Below are 22429 nucleotides of genomic sequence, written 5' to 3'. Positions count from 1 at the left end.
CCGTTTATTTATTTCTTTTTAAATAATTCGTGGATAATCCGATTATAAAGATAATATGTACTGTAAAGTATCAACTATATACTTGGATAATAATCCCGTTGATGTAGTTTTACAAATAATATCAAAACTGTTTCCATTTGCATCATTGGCTAATTGATTCTTATTTATTTTAATTAAGCATCCATAGTTTCCATCACTCTTTGTATGAATTATTGTAGATAAAAATATCGTACTTGGGATATTTGTTTGATCAACTATATCGAACCCTATTCTATTCAAAACATTTTTTACTGTTTCAATATTTTTTGTTCCTTTTAATATTAAATGGTTTAATTGGCACTCACCTTCTTTATCCATATTTTCTCTTAATTGTCTCCACCTACTCACAAAATCTGACAATGTTAATATTGAACTTCTGCCATTAATTTGCTTACTTGCTGTTAAAATCGGACTCAATGTACTGATACCTAACTTTAATGTCACTTTATTCACACTACCACCACATGTATATCTTGTTATCATAATTGGAGCAGTATTTGCATCAAATGGTCTTCTTATGGTAATTGAAAATGATTGCTCGACTCTTTTCTGTGGTAGGATTGTATTACTAGTGATAGCACTGGTATCAGTGATGATGTATTCAGGGTTACCTTGAGTTTTATATGGGATTAGTTCCGTATTTAGACCATTTATTGGCCATTCTGACTGATTTAAAAATATTAAACTTATCGTTATCTTGTACGGATTATCAGGATTTGTTAAATTAGTTGTTGTGGTCGATGAAAATGGTGCTAATCTAAACATTATTTTCAAAAATGGTGAAGTATATAAATTACCTTGTTTAAATGATAACATCCTACTGAAACTCGTTTGCCAATCGGAAATCAGAACTTGATTCATATAACTTGCATTATTGTTATTGACATTCACCACGTTTGTTGATTTAGTATGTAAACTATCCGTCATAGTTGATGTATTATCAAATTCAAATTGGTTTTTAGAAAATGTTGTAGAACTACGAGATCTTGAAGCAGGCGGGATGGGTTTAAAATTCGAGGTGGTACTTGTTGGGGAGGATATTTGGTGACTGAGGTTCGAGGTAGATCTACTTAGTGGCCTAGGCATAGCACTTGTAGGGGTAGAATTTCCAACGTTACCTAATCTCTTTAATAATGGATTCGTTTTGCTGTTAAAAGGCGGTATAGGTGCTAATAAAAATTCTAATAAATTACTATCATTGTTCATCTTAGATAACTGTACTATTTTCAAATATTCGTAAGATCTCGTTTGTAATTCAATATCTAATGAATTTAATTCTAATTGATAAAATTTAATCACTACTGATCCTAGCTCCGGTGCAAATCTGTACAATTTAAGTATGGTGGTTAGAATCATGGCTCTAGTTTCATTGGAAACTAAGAAATACTTGTCAGAAAACAAGTTGAAAAGATCACCAATTGCATATTTATCTGAAATCAAATTTGCATATTCACCTAAGATAAATGCACCTGCCTTTACTATTGACTCACTAGTATTGTTAGTAGACATATACTCAATTATTTCTTCACATGCTAATTTATGCAATTGCGGATTATTAACGATGATTTGGCACAATCTTTCCCATATTAACTCCTCTTGTGAAGCAGAGTTTGACAAAATTGATAACAATTTTAAAGATATTTCAAGGAACCAGTTGATATCTGTGGCATACCTCTCTGTGAGGACAGAAACTTTGATAGCAATGTCTCTTTTTAGTTTTGTATCTGTATTAATTTTTGATTTCATAGGGTATTTGATGAGCTGATTTACAATAATCTTGATGTTTTCAGTATTTGTCAAAACGTATAATAAATCAACAATTTTTCTAACTAATGAAGCATCCTTCTCATAATTCATTAATTTAATAATCAAAGTTAAGTTCTTAGCAACACAAACTTCATCAATAGCTATCTTGCCTCGTATAGTACATATCTTTATTAATGAATCCAATGTTAAAAATCTAATATTTACCTCAGGAGATACCAATAATGTACATAATGTACGAATAGAATTAATAGTAGCCGTACCTGTTGTATCTAATTTTGATGAGAAGTTAATTAAAGAAAAAAGGATAGTATTTTGAACCATTTTCTCCATCTGATCATGAGTTTCTCTAGTAGTTAACTCAATGACTTTTGAGACAGAAGTTCTGAGTTTACCTAATACATCATCGCCTATGTTACTTGCATATAAAGCACCTGGAACGTCTGAGTTTACCTCATTATCTGAAACAATTAAAATGTTGAGTAATGAAACTATCTTAGTGATCAGCCAAGGATTAGGAACGTTTGCAAACATATATTCCTTCGAGAGTTGAGAATTAACAGTACTTGAAGTTCCAGCCATAATACAATCATATAATGTTTGAACTAACTGAGGAACTAATCTGGTGCATGAAGTAGTGTCGATATAACTTGCAATATATGTTAGAAGAGGCAGAACAGATACCATCAGTCTGTAATTTTTCTGATCATCAAATAAAGCTATAATTCTTTGAATCCACAGATCTTGACGTTGTAAATTGTTAGTTAATAAAGTTGGATTAGTTTTCAACAAATTGAGAAATGATAATGAAGTCCTTTTTTTTAAGGGTAACGATGACGTCGGTGACCTAATAATATTAAAGACTTCATCTACTAGTTCATTATTCAATGCAAGATTATTTTTTAATCCAGCAACAATACCAATAAAATTTAAAGCCAGTGCGACGTGGTCATCATTTGTACTTTCAAAATCAATCAATAGTTGTTGTATAATGTCACTCTCTATCTTTTCCACCACACTCTCATGCTGAAACAGCATCTCTAATGTCATGTAAGCCATAAATTTTTCACTGTATACTTTTGATTTCAATAAAATTATAATTTCTTTGAGACCAAATAGAATATCATCCAGTTTATTAGTATTAGAGGTAATATAAATATATGCTAATTTTGCAATATTCTTTTTACGTTGGTATCCACTCACCTTACTATTTCTATCCTTTTGTTTACCACTACTCTCAAACTGTTGCTTGATTTTGATCAATTCAGAATGAATTCTTTTCTCTTGATCATCTATTTGAGTAGACAGTCTTAGATCTGCTATAAATAATTGCAGTCCCTTGATGAGCGAAGCAGAATTAGCTACACCTGAATTATTACTTAGGAATGATTTGGTATTTTCCATTTAACCTTGAATCGCTCAGCTTAGCTCTTATTCTTATACCTTTCGAATTTAAATTTAAATTAACCTACGAACGTACTTGTTTGGATATTTTGCTACATTTATATTAATAATAAAAAAATATTTATAACATGCAAGATTAAATCATCATTATTTAAATTCTTCAATTTTTTTCAATTGAATAGGTTTCGATACGTTATTTTGACAAAATGATTTCATATTTCCCTTTTCGCATTTTTGTTAACTATAAAATTTAAAGGTTCTCATTACATTGGAATTGCCTGCGTTCTTGAAATCACTCTTACTTTAAATTTACAAATGCATTCCTGGTTATTATTACCTTACTAAAATTATACTAAATAGTTCAAAAACTAAATGCAGTACTTAGATTAATATTCATTAGTGTTCTTTATGAATTTTACATAAATAAGTTGCAATGGCTATAACATAATATATGTAATTCTCCAGACTATTGGTATGATTCTAAAGTTGCAGTAACATGATACCAAACGGTTCCTTTAGGAACCCTATATGGGTTGTTAATCGCCGTATCTGCAACAAATCTTTCCATATGTGATATTTTCCCAATGAACCATTCTTTGTTTCTTGAGATATTATTTGAATCCTGCAAAAAATATCTCGAGGTTTCTTCAAAAGCTGTAAATGCTGCCCATGGGCGTGCCTCAATAGTATTCTTTTCCTTTAGCTTATTTGAAACTTGATTGTATTGGGGCTGCATAATATTGTCAAATGGAGGTGGTGTTAGAAGGTCAACAGATGAAAACGTTGAGTTCCAAGACGAAGTAGTTGAATTCTCGTCAGTTGCATTATTTTCTTTCATTGGCAAGAATAAGGCTAAATCACCAACTTCAAATTTATTAAGAGAAATTTTTTCCATCATGTATCTATCAATTAATTTTTTTTTTGATTTATTATCTTTTGTCAACTTTTTGGCTAATGTCTCTATATCATCAAATCTTTTTATTACTGCTGATTCGTAAAGCTTCTCTTTGTATATTTCATTTATTTTCTTGATAAAATTGATTTGATCTTCTTCAGTGCAACCCGTTATCAGATGTCCAAACTCTGATTTTATTTCTTGTAAAACATTGCTTTGAGTCTGAAATCTAGTAAGATTTATTGAAGTTGATTCATCTAAGATACTTTGATTCATATTTTTCTTCAAGCCTTTAACTCTTTTTATCTCTAAATTATGGTCATCATCAAACGATAACAATAAACCAATATTTTCAAGTACAATAATATTGGAAGAGACTATATTATAAACAGATTCAATAAGTCGTGAATCAAGAACCTGTATTTCCTGCTTTTTTTGATTATCTATTTTTATGCTAGTATCTAATACTGTTGTATCATCAGTACCACCTTTCTTTATGATTTGTCCGTTATTAGATCCATCTTTCATGTTATCAACAAATTTGCTATTGATCTGTGTGTCTTTCTCTCTCAATTGTTGTTTTAGATTACTGATTATATCCTCATATTCAGTTTTTAGCGTTTTAGTTGCTACTGCGCTACTATCCTTTTGAACATCTATAAGTGTTCTTAGTTCCTGTATTTGTTCATTATTTTTTGCAATAATCTGTTCTGTTTGTTTCTGCTCATCTCTGATTTTATTTTTTTTCTCAATTTCAGACGATAAAGAAACAAGTAAAGACTTATTCTCATTTACTAATTTTATCATATTATCCTTGAAAGTTTGTTCTTTATTTGAAAGTATGTTTTGCATATCTGCTTCAATAGTAGTTAATCTAGATAGTTCATTGTTCAGATGAGAAAGAGTTTCTTTATAAGCATCCCTTTCCACTTCAATATTCACCTTATCATTTGTTATTTTTGTTAATTTTTCACTCAAAGAATAATTGTCTCTAAGAGTCATGTCCATTTTTTGCTTAACTCTCCTTAGCTCTTCTTCAACATCGTCAATTCTTAATCTATCAACTATTTCAAAATTAGAATTAGAAAATTTGGAACTTGACAATTTCGTTTTGCTATTCATTGATCGTAAATCGTTTTTGAAGTATTTGAAATTTGACTTTAATAGTCCAGTAGGCCAATTTTCATGATTCGAAATACTTGCTGTATGTAATAGAAGTTCTAAGTTTTTGATTCTTTTTTCATAGTGACTTATAATGTTTTGGTTATCAAGGATATCCTTCTCGTTGTCAATTACAGTAACGTTGGTTAATGCTACAGAATTATAATATGAGTTCAATGAATCAACGATGTCATCATCTAATTTTAGTTCTTTTACTCTTTCAATATAATATTCAATGAATATTCTCAACTTTGATTTTAATATTTCAGATTCCTTTATGGACAATTCTGATTTAACTGGAATAGTATCTAAGTTATGATTGAACATCTCATAAAAATTGTCTAAATCTGCTATATTAAGAAGTTCATTTTTTAGATATTTGGTATTTGATTGGAATTTGGTTTGCCATTGGTTCCTCACAATTTTTTCATCTTTTATCATATTTATTAATTGTTTTGATGAAGTTGAGGAACTTAAATTTAATTTAATAAACCAATCATTACGTCGAAATGTTTCAATAATGAATAAACCATATATAATTGGGATGTCTTGTACATGTGCAAGTTCCAATTCGTAAGTTTGATATTTCTCTAAGCGTTTAGTAACATCCTTTAATAAATGTTTCTTTACATTCAGAATTTCTATTTGGATATATGATATTTGACCCATTATCCTGACAACTTCTCTTTGAAGTTTATACTTTAAATCTAACAACGTAGTAGTTTGGGTATATAATGCTAATGCTATAGTATGCAATTTCTGTACGTAGTTGTTTTTAAGCTCAGATATTTTTTCAATTGCCTCTTTGGTATAAGAGTTATTTGGTTCCTCATTTTCCAACAATTCATGAGATACTGATCGTACATTTTCTAATATATCTGAAAATTTATTTAACATTGTTTTTTCTAGCTCAAAATTTAAGTTTTCTGTTGAATACGTGCTAAAGATGTCTACAATATTACATTCAACTTTTTTCCTCAACAGTAGATTATTATTAACAGTCACTTTATGAGTTTTCAAATCATTATTTAGATTAAAGTCCAGAATTTTCAATGCTTTGCTGGTTTCTATCAAATATTGTTTATTGAAGTATGTCGATAAAGGTTTTGAATTAATATTGTTCAATTGTGTCAGCTTGCTATCAAAAAAATCCTCCCAAGAGTCCCTAATTTTATTTTCATTCAATATATTGAGATATGTCACATTTGAATTATATAAAGTTTCAACATCATAACAATATATTTGAAGGTATTGCTGTGACACTTTTAATGATTCTAATATGTTTTGAATTCCAGAGAGGTTATCTTCAATTAATCGTTGATAATAATTAATGTCAATCTCCAAAGCACTTAACCATCCTAAATTTGTGGCAATAATGCTTACAATCCTTTGGTGTTTAGAATCGTTACTATCTTCATTATAAAAATAATTTAGATTTAAATCAACCAAAGGTGATAACATAGGTTTGACTAATTGATCAAAGTAATCTCTTTCCTTTCTCTTCAACTGTACTAACAATTCACCTATCCTTTTTTGTATGTTATTATTAACATTGCTACCATCGTTTGTATTGTCCCTAGTCTTATTAGTTGTAAGTTTACTTTGTTTAGGTATCTTGTCATCTGGATTATTTGTAATAGAGAATAATCTTTTATCAAATATGTATATCTTTTCATTGTCACTTTTATTATTCTTAATTATATCGTTAAAGTATTTCTCATTCATTTTATTTCCAAATGACAATAGGATCAATATTGAATCCAGTGCAATAGACCATTTATTGGAGATAAAGTTTTTAAAATCATTGAGATTTACGAAATAAAGTAAATTTGTATCTATCACCTCACCAGTAAATGCATTAATGACCACACTTAAACTAGGAGAATTCTTAACCTCTTTACTATTTAACATTGATCCAGCTTTTGATGCATAAAATAAAATGTGAGTACCATAATCCTGATGTGAAACTTATAAAGTTTCTTCTTACCTAAGAGGCTTTACGTATATATGACCTTGTAACTGAAATGTTCCAGTTAACTATCACTAACATAAAGTGATAAAAATATGAAGTTTAAAAATAAATATACTTTGGCATACCCTTGAAACTACATATAACAGAATATGTTAAAAAATGCCATGCTGGAGAATCCGAATTACATATCATTAAATTTAAAAAAGTTTATAATTTGATGGAACCGCCGAAGGTACACATTTTCCCGATTTCTTAAATGTGAAATATTCAAAATAGAAAAGAAACACAGAAGAATAAAAACGTATATTAAAGTGATTATCTATTTATGAAGAAGAAGAATCAATATACTGCGATACACCAGGTTCCCTTTGTTAGACAACTCTTCTATCATAGAACATAGAACTAGACTAGATAATGGTGCTAAAATACCAGTCACTTGATATTGGCAACCAATCTCAATTCAAACAGATCAAGACCCTAGTGGACAACGATTTATCGGAACCATATTCCGTATGGGTATATAGATTTTTTTTAAATAATTGGCCTGGATTGACTTATATTGTCATAGATACGGAATTGGAAGAGGAAAAGAATGTAATCGGATGTATAATTTGTAAGAATGAGTTGCATCGAAATACTAGAAGAAGAGGATATATTGGGATGTTAGTCGTAAATAATGAATATAGAGGACAAGGTATAGCGAAAAACTTGGTTAAAACAGCAATAAATAAAATGAAAAATGAACAATGTGATGAAATAATGTTGGAGACAGAAGTTAGCAATACTATTGCCATTAAGTTATATGAAAACATGGGTTTTCTAAAAATGAAAAGATTATTTAGATATTATTTAAATGAAGGAGATGCATATAGATTAATACTTCCATTAACGGAAAAAAGTTGTATAAGATCAACATTTTTAGGAGATGCAAGCATTGATATATAAATGAAATAATATTATATTGTGTTATATTTATTGAATTACATTATATTATTATATAGCATGAAATACTTAAAAGGTAAAATGGTAAAAAAAAGAATTAGTTAATCATTGTCATTGGTATCATTTTTTGTTAGAAGCTATACATAAAAGGGAAAAAAAAAGAGCAGAATTCAAATAATATGATATTAAAAAGATAAGTAAATCGAATAATTTACTACTATATAGTACATTTTTTGTTTCTGTATATATGCATATATCGCTTTCTTTTTATTGCGATTGTTCATTATTATTATCAGTACAATAATAACGATAATAATTTTCACTTTAAGCAATTAAAGTAATGACAAAAGAACAAATAAAAAAGCACATATTGTTACAGTCACCTAATTACAGTCTTAGTCAGACTTTATTTAAGCTTTAGTAGCATTGTATAAAGCTTTTTCAGATTCATATCTCTTCTTATCAGCTTCAGCCTTAGCTTCGAATGGAATTTTTTCTTCAGCGGTTAAAGCCTTCCACTTTTCACCTAAGATTCTACCAACTTGACCAAAAGAAACATCTGGATTTTCAGCTTTAACAATATCTCTTGTCTCGTTAGCAAAGAACATGTAAGCAGATAGAGCTCTCTTTGGAGCATTTGGATCCTTCTTTCTTCTAGTGGTTCTTTTCTTAGTTTCTCTTGGAGCAACCATTATGTATTTGTACAGTGTGTGTATATGTGTTTGATTGTTTCTACTTGGTATTTGCTAAAACAAAGTAGTAACCCGAAGAAGAAAATAAGAACATACCTAGAAACAAAAAAAATTAAGGGCAAAAGACAACAGGAATAACAAATAGTAGACATGAAAATTACGAAGAAAACATCGAACAAACACAAAAAACAACTGAACATAGAAATAACGAAAACAACAGTGTATATACATGGAAAGACGGGTAAACAGACAATAATTAACGAAATGTAATAACTAATAGTATGCTGTTTAAATTGTTATCATAATAGTAACAAATCATAATACTATATATATAAAAATATTTTACAGAGCGTGACAAAATTGATAAACAAAAATAAGTAATGTGCATTACAATATGTTTTAAAGTAGAATGAATTAGAGTTAATGAAAGACATACCGTATATATGCATGCATGTGTGTGTATGGATGTGAAGAACATGGAACTGTATAACTGCAGCACAGAAACAGATACATATCCAAATGTAATTATTAACAAACTAACGTAAACCACTTTAAGCACTACGATAACAATATACAGTATAAAAAAATTCATTACTGTATAACAAAATAAAATACACTAACAAGCATTTACATACATACATGTATACCCACACTATATTACCACTATATTTGTATTTGTATGTGAAGATAAATTTGTATGTGAATTGTTAACACGGTATTCACCTCCTCTTACTTTTTCCCTATTTTTTGCAAATTTGTTTATAGTGTGTGTTTATTATTATCAACAAGGTGAAAAATTGAATTGTCATTTAAGGATGTAATTTACTGTACTGTTACTCTTATGTGCGCGCACATACATACATACATACATACATACACACGTTACACTCAATGCATTATGACTGCAAGCAGAGATAGTTCATAGCATCATGAACCCAACACCAAAATTATTGGTGGCAATTGCAATTACTGACCATGTTCTCTCAATAATAGTGGCTTGCTGAAACCCAGAGCGAATACCATTACTATGCTGTATTATTGCGATCGTAGTAGTGGTGGTAGTGATAATGAGTGCCTCTCCCGCCCGTTTTATTTCTTTCCTTTTTTTGTTTTCTTTTCGTTAAATTTTTCTTGGTTGCGCGGTAAAAGTCAAGCGAAAATTTCCGCGACAGATGCGAAAACGCCAGTACTATCAAACTCTTGCTTTAACGTAGTTTTTGAGCACCATACACAATTAAAGGGAGAGTAAAATATGATGGTAATAGTATGTCTGAACTAGGTATTAATATTAATTGCATACTTAACAGAGACACCATCCATAATAATTTATTTTATTGAAAACTTTTTAGTTAATAGATATAATCTAATTCATTTTTATTGTTTTTCAACGTTAACAGTGAAATATTACGGTTTTTTTTATGGTCTTTTAATTGTCTTTTAACCCCCTAACTTATTTCAGTGTCATGTGACACAATTCTATATTCACAATAATGTTATTTATGATCTCTATAATCTCTTATCAGTCTACTCAAAATGAACAAAGGATTATTATTATAGTGCGATATTCATTCTATATATGCAGTAATGCTATAACTATGACTATAATTACGATAATGATTACATATACATTATATCTGGAAGGTTGCTATATACATGCCGATGCGTCTGCGGGTGATATTTTGAAACCCATTAACCGAGTTATATTCTTGTTATCTCTGATTTATGTTCTTTTTTTTTTTAACTTGTAAAGTTATTGCACTTTTTAAGCATCTTCTTCTTTGAATCTTCGATAATGCTCTAAATATCTTTCTGGCGTAAACCCTTTAGTCTGTACAAATCCACCAATTAGTCTATTAGAGAAGTGCATCTTGGCAACGCATCTATCAATACATGTCATTTCACCTTTATTCAGTTCAGCTTCACTATATCCTTCATGTGATATACATTTCTCTAAACAAGACTTCAATATAGTGTTGAATGTCGTGTTCATTGCGCTGAATTGGATTTCTGCTAATTTTATTTTTTCAGGATCAAGTTCTTGATTACTGAATTGATTGAAAAACATAGACATCTTTAGTCGTACTATATTCACCCACCTTCCCTTATCAGCAACTCTAACATAAATTATAACCTAAAATTATACATGAATACATTTTTATACACACGCACACACAAATATATATATAGCAAAGTCATCGATATTTTCATTATATCCCCATTTTGATTTGAAAATTCAGAAATTTTTTTCTTTTCAATCTATTACACATACATAGCAATAATTAATTGATATATAAAAAAAGAAAACACAACCCATTAAAAGTAATAGACCTGTAATATATCTATCAATTTATATAGATAAGCAAATACAATCTTACAGCAATTGCCCATTATGAAGGTACTCATTACAAATGATGACGGTCCATTACACGATGAGTTTTCTCCATATATTCGACCCTTTATTAAGCAATTGAAAAAACAATATCCAGAATGGGAAATTACTATTCTTTTACCACATGAACAAAAATCTTGGATAGGTAAAGCTCACTTAGCAGGTAAAAAGTTATCTGCGTCCTTTCTATACTCGAAACTAAACTCAAATGATAATTCCTTCTTAGGTCCATTCAGTCATCCTCAAATCCCTTTAAAGAATTCAAAATTACCAAGAAATTACATAAATAAAACAATAGCGAACTCGGATGAAGAATATATAGAATGGTGTCTGTTGAATGGTACTCCCGCATCATGCGCAAATGTGGGGTTGTATCATCTCATGGAACATGAATTCGATATGGTTGTGTCTGGTCCAAATGTTGGTAGAAATACCTCTGCTGCTTATATTACCTCCAGCGGTACAGTAGGTGCTGCAATGGAATCTGTCATATCAGGTAATAAGAAAGCCATCGCTCTATCATGGGCTTATTACGATGGACAGAAAATTGTGGATTATAATCTAATGGAAATTGCAGCCATACGATCATTGAATATTATTAATCATTTATATCACAATTGGGATGATAAAACTGATCTATATAGTGTCAATATCCCCTTATCTCCGGAATTGTCACTTGATACAAAGATATTTTATGCACCAATTTGGGAAAATAGATGGTCTTCAATTTATAACAAAGCTGAGACAAGACAAATAACTTCTCCACAAGATATCGAGGATGGTACAGAATATCAATCAATCACATTTGACTGGAATCCACAATTTAGCACAACAAATTCAAAACATCAGCCTGGAGACTTGTTAACGGACATGAGTGTCATAGAAAATAACCAAATCAGCGTAACTCCTTTAAAAGCATCTTATAATAGTTTGGACCATCTAACGGGTGAGTTGGCGGTAAACTCAAACTTAACGGTCTTTGACAGTATGACAGGACATGTTGTGGTCACTTTAGACAAATCAGAATATATTTATACGCCAATAACTAATGCTTTAATGAAATATATACCAAATTTGAAATTGCTATCCGAATTACCTCTCAGTGGATCTTATGATCATAAAATATTTCATTATGGCGATTATGAACAATTAGATATAGATAGAATGATGACCGATTCAAGTAAGTATTTTACAAATTCATATATTTACAGAAAAGCACTAATCAGAAAGCATTATCTTGCTGAGACTATTCATAGATACAGAGCCAAACACCCTGATTCAATATTAAACAAATCATTTTTGGAATCGTTCCAATTAGACCTTGATTATGCAGAATTTCTAGACGATTCTTTAGACGATAATTGGGAGCTAAGGCAAGAATTGGAAAAAGGAGAGAAGTGGTGGATTGTAAAACCAAGTATGAGCGATAAAGCTCAGGGTATTCGTGTTTTTAAAACTATTGAAGACTTACAACAAATCTTCAATTCTTTTGATGAAGATGCTACTGATGATGAAAGTGAAAATTATAATGATGATGAAAATAAGATTATAATTTCCCAATTACGCCATTTTATTATCCAAGAATATTTACATAACCCGTTGTTATTGCCTTCGATGCATAATAAAAAGTTTCATATTAGGTGTTATATTACCTGTAATGGCGATTTAGAAGTCTACGTTTATGACAGAATGCTGGCGTTATTTGCACCAAACAAATATGTATCACCAAATGAAAAAACTTACGATCCACTTGATATAGACTCATTAGCTTGTCATTTGACGAACACATGTTTGCAAGATGAAAATCAACAAAAAGAACTTTCTGTTATGGAATTTGACGAATTAGTGGATATTGAGGACTCCATGAAAGAAAAGATTAAAAATCAAATACATGATATTGCTCACGATCTCTTCTTGGCCGCTATTGGTGTTAATAGAATCAATTTTCAACCATTACCGAATGCATTTGAAACATATGGTGTCGATTTCTTAGTTGATAGTAACTATGATGTCAAGATCCTGGAAGTAAACGCCTATCCGGATTTCAAACAAACAGGCGATGATTTAAAAGATCTAATTGATGAATTATTCGATAATACAGTTAATTATATCATTGCTCCTATGTTGAATGAAAAGCACATTATCAGTAGCTCTAAAAACAAGAATTTCACAAATGTATTGAACCATAAATCTAATGAATGGTCTTAAACGTCACGAAATGGCTTGCATTATTGTAATCACAAGAAACATGTATAGGCATCGATCATGGATTGTTAAAAATGTAGCTAAATTTAAATTATATATGACGTTGTCAAAGTGTATAGTTGATAAAAACATAACAGTGATTATTAATCAGTTTTAATCTTACAAATATTTTAGCTTACTATTAAATATGCTTTTCTTTGTTCTAAGCCTTCATGTATCTTCCGTTGAAGCATATAAACTCTTACGAGAGTGTCAACATTTTTCAGTACTTTTGGTGTTAGATCCAATTTTTGTTGATTCTTACTTCGCATCTCGTAACGCGGCTAATAAGCATGTCTGATAAAGGAAGAACATTCAACATAGAAAGTATTCCGAGTCATTTTCTATGGGTTTCATTTTCCGAACTTTATGAGTAAGTAAGTGTAGATTTGTCATTAACCAATCGAACTTATGACCAAAGAAAAGTTATACTTTAGTTAAACATAGAAAATAGATAGAGCTTTACTTATAGACTGTCCCAACAATGGATTGATTTTTAAGATCACTGTTTAAAAGCATTTAAATGTTTTATATATTCCTAGCCATTGATATATACAATTGTTGGTTGAACTTTATACTTGTAACATAAGGTAAGTGACAAGATATTGAGTAAAGCTTGCATATCATGGGTATTTTACAAACTTTGTTTAAAGCATTTCTGGGGTTATATTTGGCATCATCTTATAAAACATTGCCTGGTGTATATTTTATCAGGTTCTACTTTTATGCAGTAAGACGTCTTCTTCTCCCAATTTTCACTACAAAGAACACTGAAAATATGAAGCACTTGGAAAATCATGAATATGGTGCATTTGCTCATGCTACATTATACACTTATGCGTCTCCATTAGAATGCGATGTTTATTTACATAAGAATAATGCAACTTATTTCAGTGAATTAGACATTAACAGATGTGAATTAATGTGTTCAATATTTCAAAAACTATTTTTGGAGTCAAAAAGGTGGCCATACGTTCCAGTTGCCAATGTCTTTACTAATTTCTTAAAAGATATAAAACCATTTGATAAATATTCTGTTACATCGAATATTTTATGCTGGGATCAGAAGTGGATTTATGTTATTAGTAAGTTTAAAAAAGATAACGACAAAACTTTATGTTCTTTGTCAATCACTAAATATGTATTAAAAGATGGTAGAAAGACTATTCCTCCAAAGGAAGCTCTTGAATTTTGTGGATTATATAATGACAAAGTTGCTAAAATTTCAGAGGACAATATGAAGTTATTAGCCACTCAATGTGGTTTTCATGAGACTTCTCCATTAGAAAACCTGGAACACAAGTTCGTAGAAATCAAAGCTTAAATATTCCAAGCGAACTTATTATAAGTGTATAATGTGTATAATGTAATAAATGCATCAATTGCTTTCTATTTTTCTTTCATTTAATACTTAACCGTAGCTAGTTAATATTATATAAGAATATATCGCTAATAAAATTCCAATAATGTAATAGTCCCTTAGAAAAGGAAAAACCGCCTTTTTCATATAAGACGACATTTAAAAATCATCATATATCAGAGTATATCGACTTAAAAGTAACACATTATCATTTGATTAACCTTACAATATTAACAGGATATAAAAATAATTATCAATTGTTTAGTGAGGAAGATAGATTTGTCAGTTAATATAGACAGAAAGAGTAGTTTAGTTATCTTTTTTGGAAGTTCCATAAGGTGAATATTGAATTGCAACAATTGATCATAAATCGATCCTTCATATAATAGACAAATGGGTGGCCAAATATCACTATTGGTACAAACATCTGCTTCCATAGGTATATTTTCATATATTGACGTCTTGGACAATGTTCACTACATCTCACAAGTCAATTCATCTAGATTTTTGAAAACTGTTAAAGCATTAGATCCCAATGGAGAAATTATCATTAAAGTATTTGTGAAACCAACAGGGTCATATAAACTTCCCAAAATAAAAAATGCATTGCTAATAGAGTCTCAGCTATTAGCCCCTGTGCCAAATGTTTTGAATTATAGTAAATTAATTGAAACTAATAGAGCGGCATATTTACTACGGCAATATATGAAGAGTAATTTATATGATAGGTTAAGCACAAGACCTTACTTGAATAATTCTGAGTTAAAGTTTATTACATTCCAGTTATTGCAAGCAGTTAAAAACATTCATGATTTAGGAATTTGCCATGGTGATCTGAAAACGGAAAATATACTAGTTACTAGCTCTAATTGGATTTTTTTGACTGACTTTGCATCTATAATTAAACCAGTGTATCTTCCAGAGGACAATCCAAGCGAGTTTTTCTTTTATTTTGACACATCTAAGAGAAGAATATGTTATGTAGCACCTGAAAGGTTTGATTCACATAAAACCAACACTCCAGGAGATGATACAGAAGACAGTTATGTAGTAACGATACAGATGGACATATTCAGCCTTGGATGTTGTATTGCTGAAATTTACTCAGAAGGACTAGCGTTATTTGATTTATCTCAATTATTCAAATACAAAAACAACGAGTATCACGTTGATGATATACTGCAAGCACAGTTGATTTCAAGTGAAATGAAACCTTTGATTCTTGATATGATTAATATTGACCCCCAAAAGCGTTTATCTACTGACCAATTATTAAGCAAGTATAGAGGTAATATATTTCCAGAAACTTATTATACATTTACTTATGATTATTTTAGAGAATTGTCAATAATGAATACAAGTGTACCCACAAATGGAGAAATATCTTCAAATTCAATTTTAGAAAATAAATGTGATGTATTAGATGAATGTTGCAATAAAATATATAAAGATTTTGAAAAGATTTGTGCCTCTTTGGGTTACTGCGTAGATGAAAATATCAGTTTAGAGAACTCAGATCTTAATGATGAATATGCTAGCTTTCTAACCTTTGACATTTCTTTACAAATAAAGAACATACTTCCAGATATGGAAATGGATACCGACAAAGATATTACAGATAATCATTCCTTTATATTTTTTCTTTCATTCCTGTGCCATGCTTTAAGAAATTTGGTTAGTAGAGAATCAAAATTAAAAACACTGCAATTAATATTATCGTTTTCTCGTTTTGTTGATGATGAACACAAGTTTAATCGAATAGTACCTTACTTTGTGTCTCTTTTTGAAGATTCGGATCCAAATGTTCAATCATTTTCTCTGCGATGTTTATCAGAATTACTGTCTAATGTAAATGAAGTAACTCAACTAAATGAAAATATTTTTGTTGATTATTTATTCCCAAGGATTCGAAAATTACTATTGGCATCCAAAAATAACACATATGTTCGAATAGTGTTAGCTAGCTCTATCAGTAATCTAGTTGAGAATGCATCAAGATTCCAAGACTTGTTTATAAAATCATATTCAAATGGTAACGATGAAGATTGGATTGTAGACTTGGAAACCTTAGATATTACTAACAGGTATATGAAAAAGCTTTCTGAACAAATCGAACAAATAACAATTTTGTTATTGACTGATACAGATGTTGCTGTTAAGAAAGCATTACTAAATAATATATTAAGCCTCTGTAACTTTTTTGGAAGAGAAAAGACTAACGATATTATATTGAGTCATTTGATAACATATTTCAATGATAAAGATTCTAGTTTACGAATAGAGTTCATTGAATTAATACCAGCCATCTCAGTGCTATTGGGTCCAATGTCTATACAACAATATATTCTACCCTTATTGATACAGACTATCACTGATCCTGAGGAGTTAGTAATTGTTTATGTTCTACAGAGTTTAAAAGATATATGTACAACAGGTTTAGTTGAAAAGAAGTCGTATTTTGATATTTGTCGAACAGTGGCACCGTTGTTATTACATCCGAATACATGGATAAGACAATTTTCACTTATTTTAATTGTAGAAATTTCTTCAAGATTGAGTGAAGCAGAAGTTTATTGCATGTTATATCCATGCATTAGACCCTATTTCGAGTTTGATGTAAATTTTGATCTTCCATCAATGATTTCCAGTTGTAAACAACCAATATCAAGATCAATTTTTGATTTGTTATGTACGTGGTCTTTGAAGGCCTCCAAAACATTATTTTGGAAACGCATTCCTAATTCATCTGTTGATTCTTTTGGATTTAACAACATTACATTTATAACTAAAGATTTTTCAGCAAAATTCTATGGTTTTAATAAATCATTAAAATCTACCAAGTCAGTTATAAAATCATATAAAGATGAGGAAATTCCATTAACTGCAGAGGATAAAAGTTGGATAGATAAATTTAAATCTATGGATCTATCATCTGATGAATTCTGGAAATTGGCTATTTTAAGAGGATATATATTGAGTATCTCAAAAAATATTCGGAAGAAAACAGAACATTTAAGTGCTACAGAAAAAGTATATTATTCAAGAAGAATTAAATTACAAAATGTTTATCCAAAAACTGTATTCTTCGAAGCTTCCTTTAACTCAGAAAATTGTAAATATGATACTAATCTCATTTTCAATGACTATTCTGAACAAAATAAGCTAGATGTTTCCTCATCGCAAAGAGCACCTAATAACTTAATATCTATTAGAAACCTAAATGGATCAATTATGTTACCGACTAAAACAAACCCAACCACCACTTCAAATTTCGAAAATGTCACAGTCCATTTACAATCAAAATATAAGTCATTTTCCCCTTACGCTAAGTATGACCAAGCGTCAATATCTAAAGTTCAACCATTCGTGGTTTCAAATAGTTACGAAGGTTCAGAAGGAACAGTGCGTACTTTCTTAGATAAATATGAGATATTATATCCTTTGCATAAATATCCTGAGTTCGGATCAAATATTGAAACGACTGTTAATGAATTTGACGTGAATTCCTACAAAGGTCAGTTAATAATTAATCTAACTCAAAATGATTTTAATGAACTATCGGTATTAACTATATTACCAACGCAGTTTCCATTATTAATAATAGGTTTATTTAATGGAAGTTTAAAGTTATGGAATATATCTGATATTACTAAGTCTGAATTTTATTCCCCACAGTTAACATATGATTGTTCATCTGGGATAGTGGATATTGCTATTGTTCCAGGTTATGATGCGTTCAGTGTATTGACTCAAGATAATACTATTTTGGTATTCAGAGTTATACCATCCAAGGCAGGAAAACTAAATAACACACCCATGATAAGCTGCATAAGGAAATTCAATGTTGATAAAGATTGTCAAAATATATCCATTAGAAAAATATCTGTAGTATCTATCATTGGGAACACATTTATAGTAGCTCTTTCAAAAAGCTCTAACATGTACTTCTACGATATTAAAACAACTGAACTTATCCACGTCATTCGATTGCCCCCTGAATACGGTGCTATTATTTCTTATGAAATTGATTCGAAATCTGAGATACTGCTTGCAGGAACAACGCACGGTGTAATATGCATGTGGGATTTGAGATTTTATGTTCTTATTAAAGCATGGACTTTTGGTGACCATACACCAATTACAAATATAAAGTTATTTACTGAATATTCAAAGAATCACATAATTGTTGCGGGTGGTTCAAAGCAAGCTTCTTTGACAATATGGGATTACTCTAGACAACAATGCACATATGCTTTTGTGGGTTCAGACACCAACATACCTATAAATAATTTCATAGCTCATGAGAAAACTGAAGGAGCCATTGATGCAAATATGGAGATGATAAATTTCGAAGAGACTTATTTTCAATCATATGGAACCGCTATCTTTTTCACAACTAATACTACCAGGGATGTTACAATATTAGACATAGCAAACATTAATTCTCCGAAGAGTGTTTTTTCAGGTTCATTAAAAGATTATGGCTATTATTCTCTGGCAATGAATCCAAATTTAACATATATTGCTCGGAAGCAAAGCACTGAGAAACTGAATACTAATATTCAAAACATACATATGAATTATGTTACCTCAATTAATATCGCAAATTTTGAAGATAAAAAATATGTCATATCCGCCGACAGTTCAGGTATTGTCAATATATATGTTTAGATATATCTCAATTTATATTATCTATAATATTTATAATAATCCATTTATATATCCTGTAAAGTAGTGTATTATTGATTATGATAATTATATCTTATTTTTAAAATTATCAAGGGAGATCGTTTAAGCTAAATGATTTTAGAACTGTTTTTTTAATGAATTCATCCAATTTATAAACGAAGTCCAAACCTACAGATTTTAAGTCATCAATTTGTTTTCTGGATGATTTAATAGAATCAGGTGTTAACATTTCATCACTCAATAATTGCTTATCTATCAGTTTAAAGTGGTTATCAACTTCATTTTTGCACCAAGTTACTAGTATTGAAGAAAATTTATTTGCAGCATCTTTGAATATATCTTCAAAATTTAAAATTGTCTTTTTAATTATTTGAAACCTTATTACGGATATCTGTGTTAAATAATTTGTAGGATTATCATATGTTCCTATTTTCAAAATTAAATCTAAAATCAATCTAGATCTATTTTGCAGCAGTAAATCAAGACCTTCTTCGTACAATCCTAATTTAATAAGATTCAAGCAACCGGATTTTAAAGAATCAATGTCCGTTATACTGATAATTTTTTGTGTTAACGTCGATATTATTAACTCTCTTCTTTGAGCGATTCGTACAAATAATAATCTATGAAGCAATTCTTCATCTCTATCAATTTCGTTCGGTAGTTTATTATTTTCTTCTTCTAATGATAGTAATATACCAACTGCTTTATCAAATTTTAATCTTGCTAGTTCAATATCAAATTCCTCTATCATGTTTTCTAAGAATTTTAGTTTTTTAGCCGTAAAATTCATATCATTGGCTTTTGGTCTACTATGCATAGACATTGTGATAGTTTGCATTAGATATTGGTCAGTTGCTCCATTTTGTGTTGGTGACATGAGCGATGTGCTGTTTCTCTGATTTCTAACAGGACTCTTCATACTCTCACGTCCTGGTGTCTGTTGAGAAGCAATGTGTGAAAACGATTCTTTAATCTTTTTGGATTTTTCTTCCTCAAATTTTAATATATCAGATAAATCATCTTTTGCACTTCTGAATGTATTCAAAAACTGGAATGTTTCATTGTTGTTCCTTGTTTGGAATAGCAATTTGCTGGAAGAACTGACATTAAAATATAATTTATTACCGGATTCTTTGTCTGGTTTTACGCTTAGATCTCTTAGATTAAAGCATTGAGACGCTGTAAGTTCAGAACTATTTGACTGTCTTTTCGCAATTAATACAACATCGTTCAATACGTATAGCTTAACAACCTGAAGCGGTTTTAATGTTGCAATATTTAACTCTATCCAATCGTTGCCCTCATATAGAATATGCCTATTAGAATTATTGCCAAGCAGTTTCTTTGACCCTTCAACATTTTTATAGAGCACAGATAAATCAGCATCCCACATTTTTTCCAAAATCATTACACTGGAACGATTTCTTGATTTTGATGAATTACTAGATCTAACTGGTGGCAGTAATCCTTTATTTTTATGACTGGTGGATTCTGCATGCGATTCTCTACTATTTTGGTGTTCCTGTTTAATTCTCCCTTCTGCTAATGTCATAAATTGCTGCATTATTTCATATAAATCATTTATACTCTTTCTCAAATTTTTCAATTCTGAGTTTGTTATATTTAAATCATTATTAACTGTCATTATTTCTTTGTACGATTGATTGACATTTTGTTTAACATCTTCTTGTACCTCAATTGACAAACTTGTTAAATTTGAAGTGAATTTATCGATATCTAACGCGGTTGCATCTCCCAGATTTTGCTTTACAAAATTCTTGGCATTGAAATTAGGATCAGCCAAGATACGTCTTAAGGAAGCAGGCTGCAAGATAGCTCCTCTGTCAGTCTGGTGTTTATTCATTGCTAAAGAAACATCTGATGATTTGGGTAAAGCATACATGGCAGAAGCACGTTTAGCACTTCTTGCAGGTAACTCAATGTTAGAATTAATGTTATTGATATTGTTATTATTATTGAAATCCAAGGCCGTACTAGCAGATGTAGTTTGATTAGTATCGTTATATTGAGTCAATATATTATTTTGTGGAATTGGCATTGAGTAATCTACTTTTGGGGGAGCATAGTTTGCTGTATGGACAGATAATCTTCTCTGCATGGACGAAGCAACTTTTGTTCTTTCTTTGGCATTGATCGTTGGCAATTGTGAGTACTCAGGGGAGACGTTCAAATCTAAATTATCCTTCTTCTTCTTGGTCTTTTTTTTCTTTTTAGAGCTTGAGGTCTCATCTTTCTTGCTACTTAATTTAATAGGGGAAGGAGGAGTTTTGCCCTTTCTAGGTGATCCAGAGACATTCTTCCAGTTAGTCCTAGCCTTCTTTAATGAAAAATCAACCATATTCGTATATGTATATCAATAAAAAGTGCAATCTTGTTACGTTTAACGGTTAATTAGCAAACGTTTCAATCTAGTCTATGCGATAAATAAAAGTTTTAATGTTATATGGGATAAACTATCATAAAATGGTCAGTCATTCAAATTGTAAAAATTTAACCCAACTACAAATATAACAAAATTAGGATAGTGTTGTTACAGATTAAGTAAATATAATATCTTTTTAACAAACTCAATGGTTAAAATGTAAATATCTATATCCTCACTCCTGTCTTGTTCTTGAGTGTCAATACAATTTTTCAATTTTTTGTTTATTTTCAAAACCTTCAAAATTAACAAACAGAAATTGAAATATTGATAAGAATTTAAACAATATATTTATGTTGTAAATGTGAAGGTTAATTCATGTAGTCCTGACCTCAATTAATTTTTATTATCAAACGATTTAATTGAAAGAAGGGTGCTCATTCAGCTGATATTAAACCCGTTTCATATCGTTGCTACTAAACTGGTGCATCT

General features: G+C 30.1%; 9 protein-coding genes across 9 annotated transcripts; 4 read left to right on the top strand and 5 right to left on the bottom strand.

Annotated features, from left to right (window-relative positions):
* Nucleotides 1–42: 42 nt before the first annotated feature.
* On the bottom strand, nucleotides 43–3207 carry APL3 (Apl3p; the record flags this gene model as incomplete). Its single annotated transcript, XM_003683839.1, has 1 exon — nucleotides 43–3207. One exon carries the CDS (start codon nucleotides 3205–3207, stop codon nucleotides 43–45), a length of 3165 nt encoding a protein of 1054 aa, XP_003683887.1.
* A 466-nt stretch (nucleotides 3208–3673) lies between these two features.
* ATG11 (autophagy protein ATG11) lies at nucleotides 3674–7174 on the bottom strand (the record flags this gene model as incomplete). Its single annotated transcript, XM_003683838.1, has 1 exon — nucleotides 3674–7174. The coding sequence occupies one exon, from the start codon at nucleotides 7172–7174 to the stop codon at nucleotides 3674–3676; it is 3501 nt and encodes a 1166-aa protein (XP_003683886.1).
* A 475-nt stretch (nucleotides 7175–7649) lies between these two features.
* MAK3 (peptide alpha-N-acetyltransferase MAK3) lies at nucleotides 7650–8180 on the top strand (the record flags this gene model as incomplete). Its single annotated transcript, XM_003683837.1, has 1 exon — nucleotides 7650–8180. The coding sequence occupies one exon, from the start codon at nucleotides 7650–7652 to the stop codon at nucleotides 8178–8180; it is 531 nt and encodes a 176-aa protein (XP_003683885.1).
* Nucleotides 8181–8587: 407 nt separating this feature from the next.
* TPHA0A03740 (non-histone chromosomal protein 6) lies at nucleotides 8588–8869 on the bottom strand (the record flags this gene model as incomplete). The annotated part of the gene is made up of 1 exon (XM_003683836.1): nucleotides 8588–8869. The coding sequence occupies one exon, from the start codon at nucleotides 8867–8869 to the stop codon at nucleotides 8588–8590; it is 282 nt and encodes a 93-aa protein (XP_003683884.1).
* Nucleotides 8870–10631: 1762 nt separating this feature from the next.
* TIM12 (Tim12p) lies at nucleotides 10632–10940 on the bottom strand (the record flags this gene model as incomplete). The annotated part of the gene is made up of 1 exon (XM_003683835.1): nucleotides 10632–10940. The coding sequence occupies one exon, from the start codon at nucleotides 10938–10940 to the stop codon at nucleotides 10632–10634; it is 309 nt and encodes a 102-aa protein (XP_003683883.1).
* Nucleotides 10941–11258: 318 nt separating this feature from the next.
* On the top strand, nucleotides 11259–13466 carry PBY1 (putative tubulin tyrosine ligase; the record flags this gene model as incomplete). Its single annotated transcript, XM_003683834.1, has 1 exon — nucleotides 11259–13466. The coding sequence occupies one exon, from the start codon at nucleotides 11259–11261 to the stop codon at nucleotides 13464–13466; it is 2208 nt and encodes a 735-aa protein (XP_003683882.1).
* A 661-nt stretch (nucleotides 13467–14127) lies between these two features.
* TPHA0A03710 (uncharacterized protein) lies at nucleotides 14128–14826 on the top strand (the record flags this gene model as incomplete). The annotated part of the gene is made up of 1 exon (XM_003683833.1): nucleotides 14128–14826. One exon carries the CDS (start codon nucleotides 14128–14130, stop codon nucleotides 14824–14826), a length of 699 nt encoding a protein of 232 aa, XP_003683881.1.
* Nucleotides 14827–15255: 429 nt separating this feature from the next.
* VPS15 (ubiquitin-binding serine/threonine protein kinase VPS15) lies at nucleotides 15256–19533 on the top strand (the record flags this gene model as incomplete). The annotated part of the gene is made up of 1 exon (XM_003683832.1): nucleotides 15256–19533. The coding sequence occupies one exon, from the start codon at nucleotides 15256–15258 to the stop codon at nucleotides 19531–19533; it is 4278 nt and encodes a 1425-aa protein (XP_003683880.1).
* A 106-nt stretch (nucleotides 19534–19639) lies between these two features.
* EXO84 (exocyst subunit EXO84) lies at nucleotides 19640–21913 on the bottom strand (the record flags this gene model as incomplete). The annotated part of the gene is made up of 1 exon (XM_003683831.1): nucleotides 19640–21913. One exon carries the CDS (start codon nucleotides 21911–21913, stop codon nucleotides 19640–19642), a length of 2274 nt encoding a protein of 757 aa, XP_003683879.1.
* Nucleotides 21914–22429: the final 516 nt, after the last annotated feature.

The sequence above is a fragment of the Tetrapisispora phaffii genome, chromosome 1, assembly GCF_000236905.1.
Source record: "Tetrapisispora phaffii CBS 4417 chromosome 1, complete genome".
NCBI classification, from domain to species: Eukaryota; Fungi; Ascomycota; class Saccharomycetes; order Saccharomycetales; family Saccharomycetaceae; genus Tetrapisispora; species Tetrapisispora phaffii.
This window is presented reverse-complemented; position numbering and strand designations above follow the sequence as displayed.